This window comes from Marmota monax, unplaced genomic scaffold (assembly GCF_021218885.2).
Source record: "Marmota monax isolate L192 unplaced genomic scaffold, Marmota_monax_Labrador192_F-V1.1 WCK01_AAM20220418_F8-fsc00266, whole genome shotgun sequence".
NCBI lineage: Eukaryota > Metazoa > Chordata > Mammalia > Rodentia > Sciuridae > Marmota > Marmota monax.
Genome location: NW_026694572.1, coordinates 424718 through 450455, shown reverse-complemented (window position 1 = coordinate 450455; position 25738 = coordinate 424718). Strand labels below are relative to the sequence as shown.

Here is a 25738-nt window from a genome sequence, read left to right as displayed (position 1 = left end):
TCAGTGGTAGAGTGCTCGCCTAACATGCATGAGGCACTGGGTTCAACCTCAGCACCACATAAAATATAAAAATAAAAAAATAAAGATATTGTGTCCACATAAAACTAAAAAATAAATATTTTAAAAAGTAAAATAAAAAATATTCAAGTTATGCAAGTTTTAAAATCAAGTCTACTTCCAAGTAGAACTTTCAAAACAGCTCTTCAGACTGCACGATGTCTGTGATTTGGGAACTGCTCTATGGGCAGGGGCACCAAGTAGTGTTCTGATGGGCAGGACACCTTCCAGGCATCCCCTCACACCCTGGCCGGTTGCAGATGCAGGAAGTGCAGGAAGCACTGATGCCACAGGTGCTGGCCACCCTGGAGGAGGACGCCCAGACCACCCGGCTTATTTCCTGCCGTGTCCTGAACACATTTTTAAAGACAGCTGGTGATACAATGGATCCAGATAAGCTCATCAAGATTTATCCAGGTAGGATACTGTCCATCAAAGCACGTTGTTTTCCCATTTGCCAGCAAAATACTGTCAAGCACTCTTTGACTTCTGGCTGAGTTGGTTCTACAAGTCAGATCCAGCATTGACAGATATAAAACACCCAGTGAGTAGAACATGGGAGGAAGGTGGACATTCTGGACCAGAGTGAGGGCAGGGAGGACAAAACTCCATGTCCACCGCAGCCAGGGCACATGACCACAAGGGTAGCAGGGACCCCTGCTCTGGCGGGTGCTGTGGCCACACCCTCACTGTGAAAATAAAATCCAGGACAACTTCCTTCACAGTACACTGGAGAGCGTGCCCCTATGCTGAAGCCAGACCTGTATAGCAGACAGGGACAGAACAGACATCCCAGACTGAGACATGCAGGAGGGGTGGGAGCCAGGTGGTCAGTTAGGAGCCACCAAGAAAAGGATGTGCTGAACCAAACCAGGAACTCAGAAGGAAATTCAGTGGCTCTGGGGGAGCTTGTAAATACAGTGGCAGAAGAACAGAGAAGGCCAGCCCCAGAGCGATGGGCAGGTAGGTTATGGGCCTGCCTCACATTCTGTCATCAAAAGCTAAGAGAGTGCCATCCATTAAAAACACCAGAGAAAACAGAAGGCAAGCAGGAATAAAGAGCAGCCAGGTGATGTGAAAAGAACCAGTAGGGGCTGGGGTGGGGCTCAGTGGGAGAGCACCTGCTTAGCCTGCACAAGGCCCTGAGTTCATCCCCAGCACCAAAAAAAAAAAAAAAAAAAACCCAGGAAGCTCTGGAAAAATGCATGTCTGTTGTTGCTTATTTCTTAAAATGGGAGCACCCACACACTTAATTTCCAAGAGATGATCTTCAAAGATGTCTGTAAATGAAAATAAGTCCTGGAATTTAAAGCTTAGTACGTTGAAGGCGTGGAAGAGAAGGTGAGGTGTGGCCTGAGAGGAGTTGGGAGGCACCTGGGAGAGACAGGAGTGCGCAGCCCTCTGCAGACTCTCAGTCCCGCTGCAGGACAGACACTTGTGCCTCCTGAAGAAAATTGAAGTCCAGAGCCCTCTCACCTCTTCTCTCAGCTTTGCTTTTTTTAAGTTTTTGTTTTATTTTTGTTGGAACAGATGTTTTGTTCCCACCAACAGTCTTTAGGATTCTATTTTGGGGCAGGCTTGGCCAGTGTGACTTGCTGACTGCCCGGGTCAGTCTGGTCGCTTGTTTGCTTTTAAAAAGAAAAGCCAGGAGGAGACTGCACGTGTTGAGGTTTGTCCTGCAGTTTACAGCAGAGGTGTGGTTATTTTCATGACAAAAGAATTCAGAAGGTTCCTATACCTCTCAGTGCCCTTCTGTGCTCTTAAGGTGATATGTTGAAAGAACTGTTGCCTACTTGCCCAGAGACGGAGGGACACCTTGACCCACTGTGATGAATGGGAATAGCAGGACCAGCCCTGACAGGAGGTGTCAATTCCATCAGTTATGTTGCAGCTGTGACAGAAGGGAACTTGCAGGCAGCCTCTTCTCTCCGCAGCTACAGAGTTTACATGAGGAAGCACCAGCCCCATGGGATCTGGACTTGGCCCGGGCACTCATAGACCTGGAGGAGTGTGCCTTTGCACTTGACTCTGTGCCCTGGCTGCCATGCACACATCCTGACTCTCACTTGATTCCTCATCCTGAGAAGCCAGGGTGATGTGCTTGCCTCGCAGAATGTGTGGACATCATGCTGTGTGCCTGGGGCAGTTTTCTCCCCTGTGCTAGTCCTTAAGATGTGCAGATGTGCGTCTTCTGCACAGTTTACAGCAGATGCCCAGCACCTGTGGGAGCACATAGGTGTCTCTCATGAGGAATCCAGAGGCCCCTCTTTATGGGACACCCTGAACTTTGGATATTTTCCATGCCTTCCATGCAGGATAGAGGACACATTCAACCTGTGTGCCTCTCCCACCAGCACCTTCTCCTCCTACCCATACCAATCATCCAGATGCCGAAGGTTTTCTTAAGATCATGGGGAAAAGTATAGATGTGGTTAAAAATCTTAATCTCTTACTTTGAACGTTTCACTCATCAGGAAAGATTGTTCTGTCTTGGGGGGCAGAGTGGCCTGGTCACAATGGCCAGTAGAAACAAACTCGGAGCCATCACTGTCACTGCCTCAACCCTATCCAGAGGCGACAGTGGTGAGAGGAAGTGTCAGCAACCCAACCCCCTGCCAGCTGCTGGCTGGGAAAGATGGGCAGCCAGCCTGGGAGGCCTGTATGTGATCGACATCTTGTACCCTCTGGGCACAGCGGCTGGGCAGGGTGGAGCTGCCTAGCCTGCAGGCAGGCTCTTAGAAGACAGTACAACCTAGGCCCAGGCCAGCACAGAGTGCCTCGGCTTCAGAGCTTGAATGCCTGGTGTCTCCCTCAAGGTATGGGTTCGTGGGACCTAAGGGCAAGTGCCTCCAGTTTGTGGGTTAAATATTGTTACTGGATCTTTGCACCCAAAGTGTCGGCTTGCACCCTCTCACTCCTGTCTGGGCCGCTCCTCCTAGAGCTCTTGAAGCGCCTGGATGACGTGTCCACTGAAGTGAGGCTGACAGCGGCCTCCACCTTGCTCACCTGGCTGCAGTGCGTACAGAGCTCCGAGGGGAAAGCCTACTATCAGAGCAGCATTCAGTACCTATACCGGGAGCTCCTCGTGCACCTGGATGACCCCGAGCACACCATCCAGGACGCAGTCTTAGGTAAGCTAATGGCCCGATGTCTGCACACACCAGGGGCAGCAGCTGCACTCAGGAGACTGTGACTGTCCCTCCCAGCTTTGTCTCTGTGATTTTAGTGCTGATATCATCGTAGGAATTAAAGTTGAGAAAATTGTTTCCCCCTTTTTTTGTTGGTGCACTGTAATAAGTGCATACGGATGGGATTTGTTGTTATAAATTTGTACACTAGCACAGTACACAAGATGACCACGTAATCCGACCAACATCGTCTCCAGCATTCCTTCTGCCCTCCCCACCTCTTACTCCTTGGTCCCTCTCCTCTGCTGATCTCCCTTTGATTTTCATGAACTCTGTCCCCACCTTTCTTTTCCTTTTCCTTGTATATTTTTAACATATGAGAAAAAACATATGACCCTTGACCTGAGTTTGACTTACTTCACATAACATAATGGTCTCTAGTTACGTTTATTTTCTTGCAAATTATATAATTTCATTTTTCTTTATGCCTGAATAAAACTCTGTTGTGTATAGATACCACATTTTCTTCATCCATTCATCTGTTGATGGACTTCTAGGCTGGTTCCTTAGTTTGGCTACTATGAATTATTGCTGCTATAAACATGAGTATGCATGTGTCACTGTAGTGTGATGATCTTTAATTCTTTAGGATAAATACCAAGAAGTGAGTATAGCTGGGTCATATGGTGGTTCCATGTCTGTCCTTTTGAGGAGCCTCCATACTGATTTCCATAGTGGTTGTACTAATTTACAATCCCACCAACAATATAAAAGTGTTCTTTTGGGCTGGGGTTGTGGCTCAGTTGCCTAGCACATGTGAAGCACTAGGTTCAATCCTCAGCACCACATAAAAATGAATAAATAAAGCTATTGTGTCCATCTACAGTTAAAAAATAAAAATTAAGAAATTTAAAAAGTGTTCCTTTTTCTCCACATTCTTTCCAACATTTATTATTGTTAATATTCTTGATAACTGCCATTCTGGCGTGTGAGATGAAATTTCAGTGTAGTTTTGATTTGCATTTCACTAATTGCTAATGATGTTGAACATTTTTTCATATATTTGATGGCCCTTGTATTTCTTCTTTTAAAAAGTGTCTTTAATTTGTTTGCCTATTTTATTAATTTGGTTATTTGATTTTTGGTGTAAAGGGGTTTTTTTGGGGGAGAGGGTTGGGGTTTTTTGGAGTTCTTTATATATTTTAGATACGAATTCTCTGTGAGAAGAATAGCTGGCAAAGATTTTCTCCCATTCTGTGAGTTCTCCTTTTACATTCCTAATCGTTTCCTTTGCTGTGCAAAAGCTTTGTCCTTTAATGTCATCCCATTTATTAACTCTTGGCACTATATCCTGAGCTTTGTGGGTCATATGGAGAAAGTTGTTGCCTGTGCCTATATGCTGGAATGTCGACCCTATGTTTTCTTCTAGTTTCTAATCTAATTCTAAGATCTCTGATTTGTTTTGAATTGATTTTTGTGCAGAGTGAGAGGTAAGGGTCTAGTTTCTTTCTTCTACATTTGGATAACCAGCTGTCCCAGCACCATTTGTTTTTAAAAGGCTGTCTTTTCTCCAGTGTACGTTTTTGGCACCTTTGTCAAGGATTGGATGACTGTGGTTGTGTGGGAGTGTCTCTGTGTCTTCGATTCTGTCCCACTGTACAGGGTAGAACATGTCTGTTTCTCTGTTGGTACAGTGCCATTTTTGTCACTCTAACTCTGCAGTGTAACTTGAAGTCGGGCATCGTGATGCCTCCAGCACTGCTTTTTTTGGCTTAATTGCTTTGGCTATCTGGGTTTTATTCTTCCAAATGAATTTTAGGACTGTTTCGTCTAGTTCTGTGAAGCATGTCATTGATATTTTGATGGGGACTACATTGAATCTGTGTATTGCTTTTAGTAGTATGGTCATTTTAATAATATGAATTCTGCCTGTCCGTGAACATAAGAGGCCTTTCCATCTTCTGAGGTCTTCTTCAATTTCTCTTTTCGGTGTTCTTTAGTTTTCAGTTATAGAGAAGTCTGTAGTAATAGAGAAGTCTTTCACCTCCTTGGTTAGATTTATTCCTAGGTGTTTTATTTTTTTGAGGCTATTGTGAATGGAAATGTTTTCCTGATTTCTTTCTCAGAAGATTTGTTGTTGGTATATAGGAAAGCGGTTGATTTTCGTATGTTGATTTTGTAACCTGTTACTTTGTAAATTTGTTTGTTAGCTCCGGCGTCTTTTGGTGAAGTTCTTTAGATCTTCTAGGTACAGAATCATACCATCTTCAAACAGCGATGACGTGACTTTTTCCTTTCCTATTCCTATTGCTTTTATTTCCTTCGGTTGCCTAATTGTTCTGGCTAGAGTTTCTGGCACAGTGTTAAACAGGAGTGGTGACAGTGGACATTCTTGTCTTGTACCAGATTTTAAAAGAAATGCTTCCTGTTTTTCTGTGACATTTGCTTTGGGTTTTTCCTAGATTGCTTTATGATATTGAGGTAGGTTCTGTCTGACCCCAGTTTCTTCAGTTTTTTTAATCATGAATGGGTACTGAATTATATCAAAGGCCTTCAATAATGAGGAAATAAAAGTTGAGAAATTTTTTAGTAATTGTTAATTCGTTTAAAATAACAGTAATAACAGTAACTGGGAGTGGTGGCGCATGCCTATGATCCCAGTAAGGCTAAGGCAGAAGGATCATAAGTTCAAGGCCCTCTGGGCAACTTAGCCAGACCCTATCTCAAAATTTAAAAAAAAAATTTTTTTTTAAAAAGGGCTGGGGATTAGCTCATTGGTAGGACACTCCCAGGGTCAATCCCTGATACTAAAAAAAAAAATAAAATAAAAACTAACATAACAATAAACCCATTATGTAACAACACAAATAACTTGTGTTTGGGGAAACATATTTTCTAAAACAAAACAGCAGAAGAGTGGCAGCGCTCTTACATTTTGCAACTCTCTCTAATATCCAGCTTGACCAGAGGTGACTAGATTCTCACATCTGCCACTGCATCCAGTCCTGTGGGGCCTGTAGTTCTTTGGTTGAAATGGGAAAAAGATGTATTCCCACCTCCACCTATCATTCAATTGGAGTAGCAAAGGGCATTTTTTTTCTTTTATTTATTTATTTATATGTGGTGCTGAGGATCAAACCCAGGGCCTCACACATGCGAGGCAACCGCTCTACCACTGAGCCACAACCCCAGCCCACAAAAGGCATTTTTAAAGCCTTTTCAGATAATTGTGGGTCCTCCCCTCTGGTACCATATAGTACCAGTGGTTCCAATGGAGAGACACTGGTTCCTGAGATTCCTTACCCAGCAAATGGAAGACACCTCAGGAACCTCGTACTTCCCCCCCATTACAGTCCATCAGTCCATCTGGCACTTAACGATAGCAACATTGCTTTTGTGATGCCAGCAATGTGACACTCATCTTCCCCTGTGGACACTTCTCGCTGAGCAGTGTCCATCTCAGGAGAGGCCAGGCTCCTGGGGGAAAGGCAGAGTTTCTCTAATCCTGTTTCCTTGCTTGAAAGCTTAAATTTTATCCTTGGCCACAAATACCGCCAGTTGTTCCCCTTGGAGTGGTCGACTCCCTCCATCCCTCTTCTGCCACATACCCACATCACAGAACCCAGATTTGTTAGTTGTCAACATCATCTGTGGTTTCTAGCAAAAATAATGAATGAACCAGGAAGAAGCTGCCAGGTCCCCCAGCTCAGCACAGCCACTGCCCCTCGCCCTGAGAGTGTTGTGGATGTAGTTTTGACTTACAGATCCCTGAAGGGCCCTGGACTCTCAGAGCATGTTTCAAAAACTGCTGCTGGGTCATGGCATCGAGTTGTCTTAAGAACAAGGGTCATACCAGCACCAAAGAGATCTAGGCACCGGATGGAAGTGCTCTGGATAACAGAAGGAAGCTGGGAGTAGAGGCTAATTGGAAGTTGCTTAACCGACAGCAGTAACCAATGCCCAGGCAGAAGCTCTGGCTTTTACTTCTTAACAGTGTCCTTCCCAGGCACTAAATCCTGACGTAGCCTCTCCATGTCCCACCCCAGCTTGCCTGCCTCTGCATCTACCACCACCCTTGAGTCGGCTGCATGCTGACCAGGGAGCTGCTCTCCTTATACCCACCCTGCCTGCCACCTGCTCAGCCCTCTTCACAGCCACTATCCCCCACGGCCCCAGGCCCTCTGACCTCTCCAGGCCCACTGGAGCAAGTCTGCCCTGCACACTCCATTATTTCTCCCTCAGTAGGAAAACAAAGCACAGACCCTTTGCCTGCCTCTCTCTGTGAATCCCTGCTGCCATTTCCCCCCTTTTCAGCAGGGTGCCCAGAGGAGTGGTCTCTGTGACCTTTCTTACCTTGGGCAGCACTAGGCTTAGCTGGTGTCCACCCACCATCCCCTGTTGCTGGGCCTTCTCTGTCCTTCTCATCTCTGTCCCAAGAGCACCGCCCCCCCCTTGGAGATCTCACTCCTGACCTCAAGCACACCCAGGTCCACATCTCTGGCAGGCCTCTGCTCTTGAACCCAGGTAAGTGTCCAGCTGCCATGGAGCAGAGCCCAAGGGTCCTTTTGGATCCTCTCACACCCTCAGCAGCATGGGCTCAGCAGGGTTCACTGGCTCCCATCCTCCTGTCCCTGTCAAGACAGACCCAGTCCCACCAGCCCTGCCGCACCCTCACAGCCCTGCGTGCCCAGTTAGGCCCCTCTCTCCATGACACGACTGCCAGTGCCCACGGGCTTCCCTCTTGACTCCAGCTGCCTGCAGTGCCCATGGCACTGGCACACAGTAGGTCTGCAACAAGAATGTGTTGAAGGTTGGCATCAGTGATAGTTTATGGAGAGTGTCCATTTCCAAGCTAGTTCCTCTGCAGCACAGAACAAGGCTTAGAAAATGTCAATGGTATTTGAATAAATATGTTTTCAGTAACACTGCTTTTAAAAGTGTTCTCTTGTCTGTGGAAAGGCTTCACCTTTCTAAGAATACTTCCAGGTGGGTCAGTGTGGCGAGGGTAGCTTATCTGGAGGGGGTCTGTAGGGTGAGGCGATGCCCAGAGGCCACCACTGGAGAGAAAGAACCACTGGGAGTAAATGGGAGTGGCAGGAGCAGGAATCACCTGTCAAATTTTATCACCTCATTCACTGATTTGGCTCAAACACCTGCTGGGGAAGCATGTGGCTTTTGTTTGTTAATTGGTACTTGGGATTGACTTAGGAGTGCTCTACCACGAAGCTACATCCCCAGCTTTTTAAATTTTTTACTTTGCTATAGGTTCTAACTAAATTGCTTACGCCCTTTCTAAATTGCTGAGGCTGGCCTCCAACTTACAATCCTCCTACCTCAGCCTCCTGAATCATTGGGATTACGGGCATGGCCACTGCAGCCAATGGGATATATTTATATGAACTAGCAAGAATTCATTGTTCATGTGACATTTAAATTTACGTAGGCATTGTCCTACAATTTGTTAAGCAATCCTAGTGACTTGGAAGACTGAGGCAGAAAGACCTTGAGTTTAAGACCAACCTCACCAACTTACTGACCCTGTCTCAAAATAAAAAGAGCTGGGATCAGAGGTTCTCTCTGATATGCAGATGCTAACACACAATAAGGGGAGGGAGGGAAAAATAGAAGTTCACTGGATTAGACAAAGGGGGATGAAGGGAAGGGAGGGGGATCAGAATAGGAAAGACAGTAGAATGAGTCGGACATCATTTTCCTGTGTTCATATCTGAATGCACGACCAGTGTAACTCCACATCATGTACAACCACAGAAATGGGAAGTTACACTCCATGTATGTGTAATATGTCAAAATATGTTTTATTGTCGTATATAACTAAAAAGAACAAAAATTTTTAAAAAATATGAACTAGAAAAGATAAAAGAAGGAGAAATTTTGGTAGGAAGTAAATGGAAGAAAGACTTCTAAGTGAATAATTTCATGACTCAGAAGGTAAGGAAAGGCCTTAAGAAAATATCAAAGTTGAAAACATTGTTGTGATATCTTTACCTTCTACTCCCTGTCCTCACATCCTAGCAACCGTCTAAATACCTCTACCAATTAGACCCGCTGTTGAGCAAGAAGCATATCACAAATGACTAATTACATTTTGATTCTTAAATAAAAATATTATTTTTCAAATAAGAAAAGGAGGGCTGGGTGTAGATCAGTGGTAGAGCCCCTGGATTCAATGCCCAATGCCAAAAAAAAAAAAATGGTTCTTCAGATGCTACCAAGGCCCTGCAGACACACAAACGATGCCCGCTCTGTGTTCCCCAGCAGCTCCAAGGGGACTGTTGTAAGTTCCTTCTGCCCACACTGTGACCTCATCAGCCTGCAAAATGCTCACACATTCTGACCTGTGGGCTTGGGTGCGGAGCACAAGGCTGCTTGCCGTTGGCTTCTGGCATCTTCAAGGGGCTTCGCTGTTTTGCAGAGGTCCTCAAAGAAGGCAGCGTGCTGTTTCCAGACCTCCTAGTACGGGAGACCGAGGCCGTCATCCACAAGCACCGCTCAGCCACCTACTGTGAGCAGCTCCTACAGCACATGCAGGCTGCTGCGACCGCTCAGTGACCACCGGTTTCGGGGCCAGCACCCAGCTTGGCCTCTCCAACCACATCCACAGCCTTGACACCTTGTCTGCAGCCCAAGAGGACCATAGCAAGAAGAGCGCACCAGGACAACCCTGCTGTTCATCCTCCCAGAAGGTGCTCTGGGCCCACTCTGAGTGACATGCTGGTGGTTCTGTATTTTCATTTTATTCAGAGGCCCCAAAAATCCCATCTGAGTTAAGGTTAAAATTGAAGGCCAGTGACCTCACAGGAAAGGGAGTTGTCAGACGCTTAACTTTCCTGAACCTCACGTGCATCCCTGAGTCCTGTCCTGTTAAGTGCCCACCAGTCACGTTCTTAAGTATTCAAGAATGAAGAAAAATAAGCCAAAGTAGTTAAAAGGAAATTTCATCATTCTTTGGGTCTATCTCGGACTGAAAGGAATTGGAAATCTTATCTGTTATCGGTGGAAGTTTTCCCATTTTAAATGTACTGGACCTTGCCCCTGGGAGGTGCATGGCCACCGGTTTTCATCAGTAACGCTGGCCGGGTTAAGAACAGCTCCTCAGACCTCATGGGGAGCAGCATTAAAGATTGTATTTTATTCTTCAGCACTTTCTACACCCAAGTGCCTAAATGATTTTGTTTCAGTGGGTGTTGTTACCATGAGCCAGTGTTTATGTTAACACGGGGAAAGGCTGTGTGTATTTTCCAACAATCAAATATTAACATTAATGCTTTTGTGTTTGGAATTTTAATTAAATTATTTATTGTAGTTGTTTTCTCTGCCTGTCTTTATGAATTTGGGTAATGAATTGACATTTTTTGCAGACAGCTGGGGTTCCTTTAATTCCAGCCTCATGGTGATCCAGCCTGGGCTCCTGAGAGTGCTGGCCACCACAGGCTGTGGTGTCCCCTCTGGTATCAGGCAGCTGGAGCCTCCGGGTGGAGAAGGCATATCCCTGGAGGAGGGATGGAGGGGGGAACTTGGAGGGGCAGGGGAGGCAGGAGTCTTGGAAGGTAGGGAAAGGGGGGAGGGATGGCCTTGGAGGGGCTGTCGGGGAGGGGAGCCTTGGAGGAGGCTGGGAAGGAAGTGGCCTTGGAGGTTGCTCGGAGAGGGGGATGGCCTTGGAGAGACTGGGGAGAGAGTGGAGAGGGGGGACTTGAAGGGGTCTGTCCCTGCACCACAGTCAGGTTACTGCAGCCCTGGAGAGGTGTGTGTGGACCCTGCTCTAGGTGTGGACACCACACTCACCCTGTCCAAGTCTGCATCCTAACTGCCCTGCAGCCCAGCTCCTGTCACTGATAAAGCAGGGAGCTATCGTGCCCTCTGGTGGGACCTTTCCCAGCACCCAAGGGCCCCTTGTTCTCTGGGTCTTCTGCCATTTCCTTCAAGAGGCCCTGAGCCCCTCCCCCATGGCATAACCAAGGCAGCCTGATGAGATCCAGGGGTTCAAATCTGAGGCTGGGGGCTAGGGATGTGGCTCAAGTGGTAGCGCGCTCGCCTGGCATGCGTGCGGCCCGGGTTCGATCCTCAGCACCACATACAAACAAAGATGTTGTGTTCCCCGAAAACTAAAAAATAAATATTAAAAAAATTCTCTCTCTCTCTCTCTCTCTTAAAAAAAAAAAAAAATCTGAGGCTGTTGGGGTGGCCCTGCCCCCCCTCCCCCAGCAATCAGCTTCCATCCAAAAATAAACAGAGGTCTTGATTGAGAAGACAGCGACACTGAGGTACAGGTGTGGCCTGGTGGAAAGCAGCCGAAGCCAGCTGTGCCTTCCAGGCCTATTGGTCACAGAGGTGCTTCGAGGGAGGCCATCAAGGGAATCCACAGGACCTGCTCCTCATCAGCAGGGGTGTGTGTGGAGAAAGACCCATGTCACTCTGCAAAGGGTCAATGTCTGAACCCCTAGGAAGCAGTATTAATTCTTTGAAATTCTCATAAATTTTCTCGATTTAGTCAGCAAATGTTTATGAAGTCCTCTGTGCCAGGCACCAGGTGGTGGAGAAGGACCGAGCAATGCAGCCGCCGCAGTCAGTTGGAACAGCATTACTGAGGTATCACTTACAGATCATAAAGTCTGCCCGTTCTAAATGTGCTGCTTGGTGAGTTTTAGTTAATTTACAGAGCTGTGCGGTCATCACCATAGCCCAGCCTCAGAGGTCTCCTGCCCCCTGTGACTCTTCAGTCTGCCGCCCTCTGTCCCCTCGCCCCAGCACCACTACTCTGCTTTCCATCTTCAGAGTTGTATCTTAAATTTTAAGTATTTCTGTATAAATGGAACCATGTACTATATGGCTTTCTGCATCTGACTTTTTCCTTGGCGTGGTAAAAAAGTCAAGTTGGCTTGAGGTTGATTATGCTCGACTAGACCCGGGTCAGCTAGCTCCTTCTGGGAAGGTTTTATGGACTCCACAGTCTCTGTCACAAATGCTCAGCCCCACTGCGACTCTTAGGTAGTAACTGGTAATGACACGCACAGCGAGATCACAGGTATTCTTTAAGTTACTTTTAGAGTCTTTAAACAACTTTCAAAGCAGATGAGAAAACAACAGGTAATGGATAACCTATAGAAAAACACCGAGTACCCAGACCTTGAGAATAAACAAACAGAAGGGAACAGAGCTCATTGGGGAAATACGTCAGGAAAGGAACTAACTCTTGACAGGGTCCACTGAGGTCAGCGTGGAGCCAGGAGTTAGGGCCATCAGCGCCTCCATATATCTTGGAAGGGAGGTTTCTTTAGTAGCGCAGGCACACTAAGACAACTTGTGACCGGCCACTGACTCCAACACCCACATTAACATAGGATTGACTTGTAGATGAAGCCTTCTGAATAGGGTGGCCACCATGACAGCTCCAGAGAGGACCAATTAGGGTCAAAAACTCCTCTGACCCACACGAAGGAGGATTTTTACACCTGATTGGCACAGTGAAGAAGGTGGACCCCACTTCTCAGAGCAGCCATAAAATAGCAATAAATTTAGGGAGGCGCTGTTACTCTTTCTCTGCTCAGAGATGACCCACTCTCTTGAGAGTGCTCTCTGCTTGAACCTTACTCTGCTTTTACTTTACTTTCTCTTATAATCTCTTGCATGACATTGGGTGACGGACTTCCAATTTTCTTTCATCGGAACACCAAAACCGAGGTTTGCAGCTTCAGCTCCCCACTCTCCTGTGACATCTAACCTGGTGCCTCGACTTGGATCGACAGCCATCGATGGAACAGGTATTTAAATTTCACCTTGCTTGTCTCCCAGCCTTGGTTGAGATGACGTCTAACCTAGCCTCTGATATCTTGCCTTTTGCCTTGGATTTCACTGAGTACACTTCCTTTTGCCAAAAGCCCTTCCATGTGTCACGCCTGTGCTGTTTGTCTTATGTCATCGGGTTGTTTTTGTTCATCTTTTCTGCAATCAGTAACCTCAGTGACACCTTGTTTTCTCTGGCTGGCATGCAGACTTGCACGCTCTCTTGCTTTTTGTGCCTTTTTGAGCAGGGCCACTACGGCGGCACTGGGACTCCTCCACTGTTGAGGCTGTCATCTGATGGTGTATACCTGACTCTCTTCAGGAAGGACACCATCACCTTCTATTAGAGGCCATATCCAGAATCTGGAGGGTAATGAGCTCACCATCTTTACCTACTTACAAATCACCTCACTGGGTACTAGTTAGTTTAAGATACTTTGCAAGCAATTAAACCTTTTCTCAACTGGTTTTCTTTTCTTTACCAAAACGGTAGTTTTTGTCCTTACCATATAGTGACTCTGTGGGTTGGGGGTATGGCTCAGTGATCAAGCATTTGCTTAGCATGCACGAGGCCCTGGGTTCAATTCCCAGCTCCACAAAATAAAAATTTTAAAATGTAAAAAAATATAATGAAGTGGGAATGTATAGTGACTCTTCCTGGACACTATGCCCCTCATATTTATATTCAAAGAGAAAGTGGAACAACACTGTGATCCTTGCTCTTTTCTATGTCACTTATTTATTGTTGTTATTGTTGTTTTGGGACTTGCGATGTTTCCAACACAGTGACACAAAAACTCCACTCCCTTCTACTCTCCAATATCAGGTCTATGCTACTCTTAAAATTTGATGCAAAAGGATTAAGGGTCACATCCCCAAGTTATATCACTGGCTGGCATAAACTTACTAAAAATGTTTCTTAAATTACAAGCTTGAGTGACAGAGGGTTCAGCAAAAAAGCCACAAGTTGCGGAGCTTGGACAGGCATGCTACACCAAGCTCTTGGGAACCACACAGGGATGCATCCTGTTTCTGGGTTTAAAGTGGACTGTATGGGAGGGAGGCTTTCATATGGTAATCTCTCTCGGATGTCAGTACTGCTGAGGGACATCTGGGGTATGACAGACTCTGGCCTTATTTGTTTCACAGATGGAAATCAATCATCGATATCATCTACCATCCTCTTGCAGTATATCCTGAAAAACTGGGACTGTTTTGACCCACAGACCTTCAAGAAGAAGAGATTAATTTTCTTTTATAATGTTGCATGGCCTTAATATGAATTAGGGGATAAAGAGAAATGGCTCATCAATGAAAGTCCAAACTATAATACTCTTTCCCAATTAGGTTCTTTTTTGCAGAAAAGAAGGGAAATGGTCAGAAGTCCTCTTCATACAGGCTTTCTTTGATGATGCTCTTGTAGCAATGATGAGTCATGACACTGCTGGCCTATGGGATCCCCCAAAACTCCACCTTCCTCCCTCTCAACTGTGTGCTTCACACTCAGATCCATCAAAGTCTAATTCCCCCACTCTTCTCTGTCCACCATTACCTACTGCTCCTGTTTGTTTCATCGCAAGCCTGTCCCCATTGAGCCCGAGACCAGATGACGCCCATTACAAGAAACAAGTGGAGAATTTGGGACAGTCAGAATACAGGTGCCTTTTTCTATGTGAGATCTAAAACAAATTAAGTGGGATTTGGGGAAGTTTTCTAATGACCCTGATAAATATATAGAGGGATTCCAACATTTAACCCAAACTTTTGATCTAACCTAGGGAGACAAAAACAGTAATTTTGAGTCAAACTCTAACAGACACAGAGACATTGGGTAACAGAAGTGGCTAGGGCTCTGGGAAATGATTACTTACACTTTATACCCTGTGGGACCTTCAGCTGTCCCAACTGAGGACCCTCAATGGAATTATGATGAATCAATTGGCAGGTGGCATAGGGATTTCATGATCACTTGTCTCATGGCAGGACTTTAAAACAGTAGGATAGAACCTATTAATTACATGAAATTGGCAACTATTGATCAGAGGTTAGAGAAAAATCTCACAGCTTTTCTAGAAAGATTGAAGGAAGCTTTAGTAAAATATACACTCTTCCCTCCTACATCTCTTAAAGGGCAACTTATTTTAAAAGATAAATTCATCACTCAGTCCACTTCAGATATTAGAAAGAAATTACAAAAAATGGCAGCGGGTCCTGGGACTTCCCTTGATGACCTCCCCCAGGTAGCCTCCCAGGTCTTTTGTAATGAAGACTGAGAGGAAACTTTAAGGGACGGGTGAAAAGAGAAAAAGAGGGATGAGAGAAAGGCTGCAGCTCTTGAGTCCACCTCTTCCTTTCTCCACAGGACCTCTAGCCCTGAAGACATCTGTCGTCATTGCAGAAAACCAGGACACTGGAAGAAAGATTGCCCAATTAAGGGCAAAGCTTCCAAAGACTCCTTGCCCTCAATGAGGCAGGAGAGGCCGCTGGCAAGCTGACTGCCCTCAGGGCCGAAGGGGCCTCAGATCAGACACTCTCCAAGTGATGGCCCAAGAATGAGGAGGCCTTCAGACTTGGTCGGCAGCCCAGTCGCCATCAATGGGGCTACACCAAGGGTAATTCTGGAGGTAAGAACTAGGCCATTCAATTCCTTTTGGATTCTGGCTCCACCTAGAGTGTTTTGACTTCATTCCCTGGACACCTTTCTACTGATTCCAGCTCAGTAGTTAGTGGAGGCCAATGAAGAACCCAGGGTAAGACATTTTACTCCTCCTGTGTGTCGCAGTGGGGAAGATGTAATGTTCACTCTTCTTTTTTTTTTTGGTAATGGCTAAATGTCCAACTCCATTATTGGGTCATGATATCTTAATAAAGTTAGGAGCTTGTCTAAGTTTTAAGTTTTCCATTCAAGGAACTCCAAGGGGTATTTTGTTTGTTTGGGCTTTTAGTTTTGTTTGTTTGTTTGTTTTTGGTATGGGAATTGAACCCAGGGACAATTAACCACTGAGTCACATCCTCATCCCTTTTTTTATATCTTTATTTTATTTGTTTTTATTTTAATGTGGTACGGGGATCAAACCCAGTGCCACATACATGCTAAGCAAGCGCTCTACCACTGAGCCACAACCCCAGACTCCATTCTCATCCCTTTTTATGTTTTATTTTGAGGCAAAGTCTTGCTAAGTTGCTGAGGCTGGCCTTGAACTTATGATCCTCCTACCTTAGCCTGGCAAGTGTCTGGAATTATAGGCATGTGCCACTGTGCCCAGCAAGTTCCTCCTTCCTTCCTTCCTTCCTTTTTTTAATGTTGTCAATAGTTGAACAATCAGAACAATTAATTGACATTACCTTGTTGGGTATCTCCCTAAAAAGGGATGACTATATAAAATTGCAATCTCTAATGCTACAACAAAAGGAAGAGATGTACCATCACGAACTACTACTTGTGCAGATGTTAAATTGTGGCCTATAAAAAAGACTTTGTCACACCCAGGTCATGGGGAAAAAACTTCATTTTAGAGCAAGCCAATTTCCAAGCTTTTGCAGCTTTTGAGCCCATCTACTCCTCATCTTCCACTATTAATACCAGAATGTCAAATATGTAAGGATAGTTACTATCAAATTTGGGATGAATATAGCCAGGCCTGGTGGCACATGCCTATAATCTCAGCAACTCAGGAGGTTAAGGCAGGAGGATCAAAAGTTCAAGCCAACCTCAGCAACTTAATGAGGCCCTAAGCAAATAAAAAGAGCTGGGGATGTGGCTCAGTGATCAAGTGCCCCTGGGGTTCAATTCCCAATTTAAAAACAAATTGGGGGGATGCATATATATGGCTTACACTTAGCACAGGACATCTAAATCAGAAGGCCCCGATCTGTTGGGAATAATGTAATTACACTTATGGTAGGTAGCCTAATTCCATTCAGGAGTTAAAATGGACCCCAGAATCTCAATATCAACATATTTTGATTTAATAGACTGATGACTGATTTGGGACTAATTGGTTCATCAAGACCTGGAATTGGGTGCACAGCACCCAATGGGACCCAGTGGATATCTAGGAACAACTTATGGCCCCGGCTGTCTCCAGGCTAGATGAGAAGATCTACTATTGAGAGATGGACACAAAACAGGGCACCTGAAAACCTCCCCAGTGTCAAGCATGGATGAGGATAAGCCATTTTTCATTGGTATGACCATTTAGCTTCCCTGTTTATTCCAAAAATTGCTCTAAAGGATATAATCTGGCCTGTGGAAGCTCTGGACCAATTATACCCCAGAAACTCTCCATGCCCCTGAGAGAGGTGTTTGTCTCCTTAACTCAGAGAAAAGCTGTTTTACAAAACCAAATTCAGACTGGATGTTGTGTTTATATACATCCCTGACAACTCTGACCACGTGACTAAATTCCTCAAAGACTTGCACTTCCAGATAGATGCTGTGCCCTCACCAGCCTTATCATGGGGACAACTTTTTAGTTCATGGTTTTCTGGCACTGGCTAATAGAGGAAATTGCTGGTGTCTGTAGTCATTATCATGCTCGTTGATATATTCGGATGTCGCTGTACCTATTGTATCCATCTTATTCCCATATGTGAGTCTTTTTGTTTTTCTCATAGGGCATCTGCCTCCCAGATGGCTTTATTATCTGTTTCTACTAAATCAGAGATTTGCCATGGTCCCCAGGATGACCTTATTTGTAATCTAGAACATTTCACTGACTGCAAAGACTAGGCATACCTACCCAAAAGGCCTTGCCCCTCATCAGCCAATGATTTTATTTTATCGCCCTTGTTCCCTATATGATTTAGGGTCTCCAGTCCTTCAGGGGGGGATGTTAGGTAGTAGCTAGTAATGAGCAGTGAAACGCAGGGCAAGGTCACAGTTATTCTATAAATTACTTTTAGGGTCTTTAAACCACTTTCAAGGCAGATGAGAAAACAACTGGCAACAGATAACTTGTAGAAAAGTGCCCAGATCTTAAGAAGAAACAGATGAAAGCAAAAGGAATTAGTTGGAAAAATACATCAAGAAGGATTAATGGGACTAACTCTAGACAGGGTCCACTGAGGTCAGTGTGAAGCTAAGAGTTACGGCCATCGGTACCTCCGTATATCTTGGAAGGGAGGTTTCTTTCGTAGCCCAGGTATACTAAGGCAACACTCTCTCTCTCTCTCTCTCTCTCTCTCTCTCTCTCTCTCTCTCTCTCTCTCTCTCTCTCTCTTTCTCTCTCTCTCTCTCACCAAGGATTGAGCCCAGGGGCACTTAACCACTGAGCCACATCTCCATCACTTTTTTTTTTTTTTTTTTATTGTGAGACAGGGTCTCACTAAGTTGCTTAGGGCCTCACTAAGCTGCTGAGGCTGGCTTGGAACTTGCAATCCTCCTGCCTCAGCCTCCTGCCTGCCCTGGGACTACAGGTCTGTATCACTGTGTAAGGCAACTTCTGACTGCCCACTGACCCCCATACCCACATTAACATAGGGTTGACTTGTAGATGAAGCCCCCTGAATAGGGTGGCCACCATGACTGTTCCAAAGAGGACGAGTTATGGTCAAAAATTCCACCACCCCCAACATAAAGGAGGAGTTTGACACCTGATTGGCAGAGTGCAAAAGGTGGACCCCAGTTTTCATAGCAACTATAAAATCGCAATGAAATTTAGAAAGGCACTGTTACTTTTGCCGTTCTCTGCTCAGAGACAACCTATTCTTCCTCCCCACCTTCTCTCTCTCTCTCTCGCTCTCTCATACTCTCTGCTTGAGCCTTACTTTGATTTCAATTACCAAGTTCTTTTGCAGGGCTTTGAGTGACTAACTTTAAATTTTCTTTCATCATAACACTAAAAACAAGGGTTATAGCTTCAGTTTCCCATATTCCTGTGACATTACCATTCTCTTGTCATGAACTTTGGGCTGAGTGTGTGTGGCTTTTGTGAATGAAACTGCCCTGAGCTCATGTCTGTCTCTGTGGAACAGAATCATGGGTTCACATCTGGTAAGTGTGGACCCCAAGTGGATTGATTGCTATTTTTAACCATATCGATCTGCAATTAACCGCTCATATTTAAAGCAGGCGATTTGGTGAATTAGACGTGTGTATGCACCATGACATCACCACGGTGGCTGGCACAGGGGGCCTTTCCTGGACAGTAGGCCTTTACAGCCCCACCCTCCCTCTACTCGAGGCCACCTGCTTTTAGTCACTACACAGTCATTTATTTGCATTTTTAGAGTTATGTGTAACTGAATTTATAAATGTTTTATTTGTCCTGCTAATTTCATGCAATGTAATTATTACTTTTTTTATTTTTTTTAGTTGTAGTTGGACACAATGCCTTTATTTTATTTATTATGTGGTGCTGAGGATCGAACCCAGAGCCTCGCACATGCTAGGCAAGTGCTCTACCGCTGAGCTGTAACCCCAGCCCCACAATGTAATTATTATTTTTTTCTTTCGTACCTGGAATTGAACCCAGGGATGCTTAATTACTGGGTCACATCCTTAGCCCTTTTTATTTATGTATTTATTTTGAGATAGGATCTCACCAAATTACTTAGGGCCTTACTAAGTTGCTGAGGCTGGCTTTGAACTTGTGATCCTCCTGACTCAGCCTCCTGAGTCATTGGAATTACAAGGCATGTGCCACAACACTGGGAACAATGTAATTATTTTGAGACTCACCCATGCTGGGGCATGCATCATTGCTCTATCCCTTTGTATTCCTGAGTAGTGTCACTGTGGCTGGACCACAGCCCATCACCTGCTAATGGGTTTGGGCTTGAACTGCTTCTAGCTTTTGGTTCTTAGCAAAAAAAGCTGCTTAGAATATTACATATGAATTTTTAAAATTTTTAAAATTTTAAAATTTAAAAAAAAATTTTTTAATTTTTTTAAAAATAATTTTTAGTTGTAGGTGGACACAATAGCTTTATTTTCATTTATTTATTTTTATGTGTTGCTGAGGATCAAACCCAGTGCCTCACACATGCCAGGTGAACGCTCTACCACTGAGCCATAACCCCAGTCCATGTATGATTTTTTTGTATGATAGGTGCTTTCATTTTTATTGTATACACAACTAGGAGTAAAATGGCAGTCATTGTAGCTGTACACTTATGTTTTATTTAAGAAACTAACAAACTGCTTTTCAAAAGTATTGTACCATTTTATATTTCCACCAGCAGCCTCTGAGAATTGGTCCCCTCCCCAACCCCACCCCCATCTTTGCCATACTTGATAGGTCAGTGTTGAATTTTAGCCATTCTCATAGATGTGAAGTCATATCTCAGGATAGCTTTAATTTGTATTTCCCTAGTGTCTAATGCAATGAGAATCTTTTCATGTGCTTATTTGCTATCAGTATATCTTTTCTGTTGTTTTTAAAAACATTTTGCCCAATATTTTATTTTTTTTTTTTTGAGAATTTTAATATTTATTTTTCAGTATTTGGTAAACACAACATCTTTGTCTGTATGTGGTGCTGAGGATCGAACCCGGGCCACACGCATGCCAGGTGAGCGCGCTACCGCTTGAGCCACATCCCCAGCCCTATTTTGCCCAATATTTTAAAAACAAGGGTTTTTTTTAAATTTTTTTAGTTGTTGCTAGACCTTTTGTTTTTATTTATTTATTTTTATGTGGTGCTGAGAATCGAACCCAGTGCCTCACACATGCTAGGCAAGCGCTCTACCACTGAGCCGCAACCGCAGCCCAAGGATTGTTTTCTTGTAGAACGTTGAGAATTTTTGTCTATTCTGGTACAAGTGTTTTGTCATATAGATGACTTGCAAATAGCTTGTCCCTGCCACTTGTCTTTCATTCTTTCTACAGTATCTTTGAAAAAGTTTTTAATATTGAATGAAGTCTAACTTATGGATTTGTTGTTTGATGGGTCAGAGAGATTTCAGTTCCTGAATTTTAAGAAGCTCAAAAAGTTGCCGTCATAGAGCTAATGAGTGGGAGCTGTCTACGTCTTTTGGTGCCTTTGATTTGATTATTGGTGCCTGTATCACTCAGTCAAAATAGCTTCACTGAGACTGTAATTTATGATTAGAAGCCTGACAGTGGTGACTCTGCCCCTCTCCAGCCAGCCCTCCTGTTTCTTCCAGTTCCAGAAGGATGTCAGGTCATCAAAGCGAAAGCTTTATCAGAAAGTTATCTGGGGGCTGGGGCTCAGTGGTGGAGCACTTGCCTAGCATGTGTGAGGCACTGGGTTCCATCCTCAGCACCACATAAAAATAAACAAATAAAATAAAGGCATCTGTCCATCTACAACTACAAAAAAAAAAAAAAAAAAAAGAAAGTTATCCATCCGATAGCCAAGCATGGTGGGGCAGACCCATCATCTCAGCAACTCAGGAAGTTGAGGCAGGATCCCAAGTTCAAGGCCAGCCTGGGCAAGTTATCAAGACCCTGTTTCCAAATAAAAAATAAAAAGGGCTGAGGGTGTAGCTCAGTGACAGAGCACCCCTGGGTTCAATCCCCAGTACCAGGGTGGGGGACTTGAGACTTGTACCCAAGTGTTCACAGTGGCCTTATTACAGCCGCAAACTGAAAATAAGCAAAATGCCCACCGACAGGAGTGAATCTGTAAACAATCTGAAGCACACAGAGTAACGGAATGCTACTCTGCCACAAGAAGGAGCCAACGACTGGCACCGTGTGACAAGCATGGCTGTCACGGGCTCCAGGCTGAAGCCAGGCATAAGAGCTTTCTTTCAAGGTGAGATTCTAGAACTGTCGAAGCTATTCCTCAGTACCTTTAAAATCCCTGAATTGGTGAGTATACGTGGGTCCATGCTTCTGTGTGTGTGAATATTGTGTAAGGCTTTTCACAATGAAAGTCTTAGAACATTGAAAACAACCACCTGGCTGGCCTCAAGGGTGAGGGCTGCCTCCTCGAGGCAGGGAACCATGGCCCCCTTTAGGGCAGGCTCTGGCTGGCCTTTTCCTACAGTTGCCTCCTGAGCAGCCTGGAGACTTGGTTTTCTCTGAAGACAGGTCCTTCTCCTATTTCCCAGGGCTCTCTGAGTGGCCAGCGCCAAACAGACACAGAGACCTTGCCCGTGTGAAGCCAGACCAACCCCCAAGGATGGGGGCCATGCGTACCTTTTTTTTTCCTTCCAGGATTTTGAGTCACTTTTGACTTGGAAAGCAACTTCGGTGATGGCATTTAGTGCTGGCACCCTCCCTCCCCTGGTCTGGGCATGGTCTGGGCCTCTCCCCAGCGTCAGAACCTCTGCCTGGGACTCACCCTACGAGCAGGTGTCTCTGGGCACACACTGAAGCCTGGAGCCTGCTGGGGCAGAAGCCCTAGCTCTCCAGTGCTCGTGCATCCACTCCAGAGTTCCTTGATGAGGGGGAAAGTATAATTTGAAGGGACGAGGCAGCTCTCTTGCCGCTGCCAATAAACCCGGCAAAAGGCAACAGTATACAGCATCTGCTCAGAAGTCCAGGCATCCTTTCCCTGGCCTAACAGCTGGCACATTTATTCCCTACAACCTTGTTCGTTTACTTATGTTTCTTTAGAAAGCAAGTTGGTTTGCCTGTAATCCCAGCAGCTCGGGAGGCTGCGACAGGAGGATCACGAGTTCAAAGCCAGCCTCAGCCAAAAAAAAAAAAAAAAAAGCAAGTTGGTTTTGGCAGAGGTGGACAGGGAAGAGGTAATGACAATGGCAGGCGTGTCTGTTATCTTTGTCATTGCTGTGACCAAAATACCCAAGGAGAACAATGGAGAGGAAGAAAGGTTTATTTTGGCTCTTGGTTTCAGAGGTTCAGTTGGTGGTGGGTGGCTCCTTTGGCTCTGGGCCTGAGGGGAGGCCGAGCATCCGGGTGGGCGGAGAAGTGGAGGACAGCTGTCAGTTCAGGGCAGCGGGAGTCACAGAGGGAGGGCGCACCCCCCACGCACACCCCACACCCCGAGTGCTTCAGCCCGGCCCTCTTTCTATAATTAATGAAATTGTTCTGGAAACTACTATGAAAGACTCACAAACAACTTAAAACTTTGGGTGACATGTAATGACAAAACCAAGATCAGAAGCTGAGTCTGAGTACAGAACTGGGGTGGCACAGAGGGTGTCCTAGAGCCCAGTGACTCAGGATTTCACAGACTCTTCTCCCCAAATGCCCCAGCGCTGCTTCCTCCTGGTTTTCAACTTCCACTTTTTCCAATTTGGGTACAGTCCACCTCTCCAGCCTCTCCAGGGACACAAATTAACTGTTTAACATTAAATCTGAAATAAGTCATGGTAGCACATGCCTGTAACCCCAGAGGCTCTGGAGGCTGAGGCAGGAGGATTGGGAGTTCAAAGCCAGGCTCAGCAAAAACGAGGTGCTAAACAACTAAAATGCAAAATAGGGCTGGGGATGTGGCTCAGTGGTTGAGTGTCCCTGAGCTCAATCCCTGGTACTCCACCCCCCCTCCCCCCCAAAAAAAAACCCACGTTAACACCCAGTGACATGCTTCAATTCCATTCTTTTTTTTTAAGTTCCTCTATGTACATTTTTATTTGCTACTGAAAATTAAAATAGCACATCAAAATTCCTTTTATTGCAATTCGGATTTTTGAAAACCAGAAAAATCTAATTATCTATTCTAATTATTACACTCTAATCAAACTACCCAATATTCCCTTTACATCTCTTCCAGCCCCTGAGTTTTATTTCATAGATTTCGGACTTCCAAAATCCACAGGAAGGGACTGGGGTTGTGGCTTAGCAGTAGAGCGCTCCCCTAGCACATGCGAGGCTCTGGGTTCGATCCTCAACACCACATAAAAATAAATAAATAAAGATATTGTGTCCAACTAAAAAATAAATATTAAGCAAAAAATCCACAAGAAGACTTGAGACCCATTGGTACTTCTTTGGGAAGAACAGAAAAGTAAAACTAAAGTATATTGAAGTCATTTATATACATTTTAAACACAGAGATCCCTTATAAATTACTGACATTCAGGCATGAAGAGATTCTAATTCCACTCTTAATGTGACCACTTACGGTGCTCATTTGCAGTAAAACTTTGAAACAGTGACTAGAGCCACAGGCTGTGATATTTTTGTTTGCTAAGTGAAAATTTTAGTTCCATCATGAGCTATTTTGCTAGATTTGAATAATGTCTGACAATAAAAATAATGATACTTTTTAAAAAAGTTTTACTGGCATATGGTCATGCCTACTTGTTTATATATTGCTGGTGACAGAGATATTTGTGCTGCAGTGACAGAGTTGAATAGCTGTGACAGCCACTGAAAATATTTATTACCTGACTCTTTACAGAAGTGGTCAGCTGACCTCTACTTGAGGACACTCAAGCTTTGTCTTTTGTTTGAGGTGAAATAATGATAAAATGATTTTTTAAAAAATGACAATTAGAGTGGGGGGTACAGATCAGTGGCAGGGTACTTCAGTTCCCCCCCAGTGGATGGAGTGACTTAAAAACTAAATAATGAACTGAGAAAATGATAAAATATTTATTATTCCATGATTATCTGTAAAATATATTTGTTATATAGAGGAAGGAAGTATTTTCAACAACTACTCTAGGCATAAGTGAAAAGAAACGAGGTTTGCAACTAATAACCTGGGACTTTTACAGTGTCCCCCCTGCCCCTCCCCCAGGAGCCCCAACTAAAGACAGGTGAACATGAGCTGCACATGGTGGGCAGGACCTCCATCAGGGGCCTGGCCCAGAAGAGTTCCAGGCTCCCTCCCTCTGGAGTGTGCACCATCTTGGTCCCTTCCCTTAGGGGAGGTACCCACACTGTCCACCTTGTGCTTATCCAGAGGGAGAACTGCCCCTCATGGAGACAGTACTCCAGGCTCTCAGCCTGGACATTTATTAAATCATAATTAATAGCTCATTTCATTGCATGGAGAGCAAGATGTTTCCAACCAGAAGACAGACTCTGAAACAGATAAAGCCAGAGCCAGGACAGGAAAGCAGCTCTGCATAGCCCAGACCCGCAGGGGATTGGGCACCAGGAAGGAGGTGGAGCCAAAGGGGGTTTAGAAGACGCCAGTCACTCTGGCAGCCGAGTTGGTGGCCTGTCCTTCAAACCAACTCTTGGCGTTGAAGGGTTTCTGGAGGAGCATTGTCATGGTTTTCTTTCCCCAGCAAGCAGAGGACAATAGGGTAGGATGGGACATTTTAATGACTGATGGATGAGGTTCAGGGGCTCCATGATGTATTTTAGATGGGATTCCCCTCCAACTCAAGGCCAGCGGTGGATTCTTAAATTCAACCTCTTATCTCCCTGATAGTGTGGGGCAGTGGTTCACAGACCCAGAGCATTGATCCAGGGCTTCTGATCTAGTAGGAACGGGGTGGAAATTTCTGGCAAATTGTGTGATGGTGATCTGAGGAACCACACTGTGAGATCCCTGGGTTAAGCCAATCTATACAGAGCCTTGCCCTGCCCTGCAGACCAGTTGTCCAGGGTGGCCCAGTCAGAGGAGAACACTGTTTATTTGTTCATGTGTTATTGGCTTTTTTTTTTTTAATCTTTGCTTAGTTTCTTTTTTCTTTAAAAAAATTTTTTTAGTTGTAGATGGACACAGTACCTTTATTCTATTTATTTATTTTTAGGTAGTGCTGAGGATTAACCCCTGTGCCTCACACATGCTAGGCAAGTTCTCTACCACTGAGCTACAACTACAGCTCCTGTTGTTGGGGTTTTGGATGAGAGCATAAAAGAAAGGTTATTCTCTTTTTATTTTGTCTCTCCAAGAAACTTATCTCTTCTGATCAAA

The 25738-nt window shown here is 44.9% G+C and overlaps 1 protein-coding gene across 1 annotated transcript in view; it reads left to right on the top strand.

Moving 5' to 3' along the window:
• Dnaaf5 (dynein axonemal assembly factor 5) overlaps nucleotides 1–10508 on the top strand; it is a 52240-nt gene extending 41732 nt beyond the window's left edge. Inside the window, exons 11-13 of the mRNA XM_046420994.2 lie at nucleotides 318–474; nucleotides 2997–3188; nucleotides 9619–10508. Coding sequence (XP_046276950.1) covers nucleotides 318–474; nucleotides 2997–3188; nucleotides 9619–9755 — 486 coding nt within the window. The 3' untranslated portion in view covers nucleotides 9756–10508. The remainder of the gene's footprint in view (nucleotides 1–317; nucleotides 475–2996; nucleotides 3189–9618) is intronic.
• Nucleotides 10509–25738: the final 15230 nt, after the last annotated feature.